This window comes from Gavialis gangeticus, unplaced genomic scaffold (assembly GCF_001723915.1).
Source record: "Gavialis gangeticus isolate Ggan-Ray unplaced genomic scaffold, GavGan_comp1, whole genome shotgun sequence".
NCBI lineage: Eukaryota > Metazoa > Chordata > Crocodylia > Gavialidae > Gavialis > Gavialis gangeticus.
The window spans coordinates 52,746,305-52,750,288 of NW_017728996.1; the positions used below are offsets into that span (position 1 = coordinate 52,746,305).

Consider the following 3,984-nt stretch of genomic DNA (forward strand, 5'->3'; position numbering starts at 1 on the left):
GGGCTTTAGGATCTAAAGGCAACAAAACACCTTGGCTCTAGCCAGGACTCCCCTTTAAGGACGATTAGCAGGGATCATCTCTGCTCAGTCCGTCTCTGGAGCTGCCTGCAGCTGACTCTTCCATGTTGTTAGAGAAATAAGTACTTCAGGGAAGGTGTCGCGAGGAGAGACTACACCTTTCCTGATATAAACCAGAGAACAAAATGCTACTAATAATGGCAGGGTCCAGGTATTCCCGGCTGGGGTAGCTGACTGAACTCCACACCACGTAGTTGCTGGAACAACCCGAGGCAATGCTATTTTAGGTTTGGCATTGGTATGTGAGGAATGGCCTAGAGAGCAGATGCCAGGAGGTTGTGCTGAAGTGGGTGTACCAGGCTGGAGTGACGTGATAGATAGTATCCTGCAAGGATTGGCTTTGGGGCCCAACTTCGATATATCCATTAATGATTTTGGCATGCAGTGGAGGCACACGGCGATAAAGCTTGCTGATTACACAAGGTTAGGAGCCATCATCCATATAGAAGGGGATTGGGATACCCTACAGGAAAAGCTGGGTGCTCTTGAGGACTGGAGGAATAGAGATGAGGTGAAGTTCAGTGACACCAGCTGCAAGGTCATGTACAAGAAGCTCATCTGATGTGATCTAGGAGCCCATCGGCTGGAAATGACAGAGTAGAAAGACTGGGGTGTACAAGTAAGTCACGGCATGATCAGTCACCAATGTAATATGGTGGTGAACATGCCACCAGTTGGATCCTGCATGTGCCAGAGAAGGCATTTCCAGTAGAGAGAGGGACATATTTGTACCATTAGACAAGGTGTTAGTAAGACGTCCCCTGGGAAACTAGGCAACACTGGTTGCCAGCGTTCATGAAAGAGGGACTCAGACTGGAACGTGTGTGCAGAAGAGGGTGGCTTGAATGATATGGGGAAGGGAGAACTTGTCTTACGTGAGGAGAATAAAAGCCTGGTTTGTTTAGCCCAACCGAGAGAGGAAGATTGCTGCTATAAATACATCAGGGCAGTAAACACCAGGGAGAGAGGAAGAACTAATTAAGCTAAAGGACAAATTGGCACAGGAACAAATGGGTATAAAGTGGCCATGAATATCTTTGTGCTGGAAATTAGAAGGTTTCTAACCATCAGGGCAGTGAGGTTCTGGAACAGTCTTCCCAGAGTTTATCGAGGAGGAAGGGCTGTGAGGAGTGTGATGGGAGTTGCCTGACATGGTGCGGACAACACCAGAGGACGAGACGCGATGACCTAGGAGGTGCCTCCCAGTCCTACGTTCCTTTGTTCCCCATTTTCCTCATCCCCTTCTTCAGGGAAGCTGACGGGCATGAGCGAGATCACGGAGAAGCTGACGTTGCCAGAGACGTGCCAGAGTGACCACACAATCGTCCAGCGAGTGACCTCAGCAGCTAATGTCAGCCGCGTGCCCTGCGGGGCGGACAACGAGTACAGGTAAAGGGGGAGAAAGAGATCCAAAACTACAGGCCTATGCTTTTGGAGCCAGGCCTTTATGGGTCTGCCAAAGCCACTCCTTGGCCTGTGTGTGTGATTAAAGCCACAGCTGGGGGAGTCTGAGTGGCTGAGAGTTGCATACACATGTATACATGCAGCTAGACCCTTCACCCATGGCACTGTGCCCCCTTGCCCTGCTCTCTTCTGAGCTGGTGCCAGCTCTCTGAGCACAGCGCTTCATGCCCCACTGTCTCGAGGTGGCACAGCCCATTGGCCTCCTCGTGAGCCCCACTCTGCTCGGCCGCCTGGGATGGGAGAGCTTCCCAGTGGTTGGTGTTTGACCAGGAGGCAGACTCGCAGCCTCTTGCTGACAAAGGCTGGGGGGTGGGCTGCCACAGAAGCCAAGGTCTGGAGTATGAGTGACCAGAGCTGCTAGCCCCTTCTGGAATGGTTTCTCTGCCATGTTTCCAGGCTTGGAGTGTGAGAGCAAGTGGCTGGGGTGTGTTGGGAAACGACCCAACCAGACCATGCAGCCTCTCCATTGTCCGCAGGCCCTAATGAACTTATCCAGGGGCACAAACAGAGTCTCTGGTAGGTACAGACTTGAGCCTGGGTCTTCCAAGCCTAAGGCCAGTGCCCTACTCATTAGAGAAGCCTTTCCCTCCCCTTGACATGTTTCCGTAAAACCAGAGCCAGGCCCAAAGTGACAAGCATTGCGCTAGCTTGGGACCAAATCATCCTGGTTTAGGTGCTCTTTACAGACTCATCCCTGTCCCTGACACAAGCCTTTTTCTGTACAGTGACATCAGTGGACAGCAGCTGAGTGGCACCATGCCCTCCATCCTAGCAGTGCTCGCTGGTGAAGCCAGATGAGGGGCTCTAAGAGACAGGGCTGGTCCCTTATCATAAAATAAACTCAAAGGGCCTGAATGTCAGTTCTGGAGCTCTGCACCCTAATCATTGACTCAGAAGGAGATGCCAACTCTAACTACCTATGAGAGCAACCTCCCTGCAACCAGTGATGCCTATGATTAAAAGCCAAGCAAAGCAAGCTGTGTACCTTTACAGCTTGGGTGCTGTGGGCCAACACGGGCTATTCCTGTGCCCTGGATGGGGGCTCCAGGCCACTGGAGTCCTTCTCTTTGGGCCCATAGTCAGGCACCAAGTTCTGGACTGTTTGGATCCATCACCACCACGAGTGGGACTACAAGTGGCATTCAGTTCACCCTGCACACAGCAGAGAGTCTTTCCCAGCCCCAGGCCTCCCTTGACCAGTGCTGCCCCAGCTCCAGCTGGTGGAGCATCACAAGAGATGGCCAGTGGCCCAGTGCCTAACCATGATGTCTCCCCTCCCAAGCACCTGCTTCCTCATCCCTGTTCACAGTGCGCTTAGTGCCCCTTGTTGTTCCCTGCAAACAGATTTGCTGCCAAGACAGTGACCAGTGGGAGCCTTGTCCTCATCACCCTGGAGAAAAAGGAGGGAGCCCTGGCACAACTGACTGTCAACAGTGAGAAGATGGTGATCGGCACCATGCTGGTGAAGGACATTATCCAGGCCTTGACACAGTGACTGGAAGGCATCTCTTCTGATTCCTCCCCCCGAGACACACCACAGTCAGCACCCTGACCACCCCTAGCATCTACTGAGATCGCACCCCTGCCCCATCCCTGGTACCACACCTCTCTGCTCCTTCTCCATTGGCTGGCAGTGGTGATTGACAGACCTGCTGTTCCTCCCATTTCTTTCCATGGCTTGATCCAAGCTTTGGGAATGGGGTAGGACTGCCCTCTGCCTCTTCTTGTCCCCTCTGGGACCTCCAGTGCCCTGGAGGTGTTTTGTTCTGTCCAAGGCCCTGCTGAGGAGGAACACCAGGTACAGGGGACAAGAGAGGGAAGTTCACAAAGACTACAAAAATGCAGATCTGGCAGATGGATGAGCAAAGGGTGGAAAGCAAGGCAGTGTCTCTAAAAACAAAAACGGTAGCTTGTGGGCAGCAGCCAATGGAAAGCAAGCCCTGCAGGCACCCTGGGTGATGTGGAAGCTTCTGCCCCAGGGCTGTGGCCGTAGCTGTGGCCATGGCTCCTGCTGTGAGTCGTTCTGTGCTGGTCTCAGTGTAGTGTAGCTCTATTTATTATGGACAGGACCTTCCCAATAAAACCCTCCTTGGAAACATCTCCCCTCCTTGCCTCTGTTTTGTGCATGCACATGGAGGGGCAGGTGTTAGGGGCAGGAGGCACGGAGGTGCTGAGGTGGGTAGAATCTGCCCAGAGAAGTCCTTCCAGTTCTGGCTAATCCAGCCTCCCTGGCCCAGCCTGTACTGCAGTATAGCAGGCGGTAAGTAGTCAGCTGGCATGGTGCAGCACCAGGCAAACTCCAAGCCTAGCCCCATGCCTCAGCCTCCCCTGTGTCAGGGCACTGAACTCCTGTGGGGCACCTCCTAGGGATTCCCCTCCATCCATGTGGGCACCTGGCCAGACTTGACTGATGCTTCCACCAGCATATTTCCTGAGTGCAGA

The 3,984-nt window shown here is 53.3% G+C and overlaps 1 protein-coding gene across 5 annotated transcripts in view; it reads left to right on the forward strand.

Annotated features, from left to right (window-relative positions):
• The window catches only part of AP3B2 (adaptor related protein complex 3 beta 2 subunit), an 84,465-nt gene extending 80,823 nt beyond the window's left edge, over positions 1–3,642 (forward strand). For all 5 annotated transcript variants that reach the window (XM_019504522.1, XM_019504523.1, XM_019504518.1 and 2 more), the window contains 2 exons: positions 1,329–1,467; positions 2,887–3,642. In XM_019504522.1, coding sequence (XP_019360067.1) covers positions 1,329–1,467; positions 2,887–3,037 — 290 coding nt within the window. In that variant the 3' untranslated portion in view covers positions 3,038–3,642. The remainder of the gene's footprint in view (positions 1–1,328; positions 1,468–2,886) is intronic.
• The last annotated feature ends 342 nt before the right edge of the window (positions 3,643–3,984 follow it).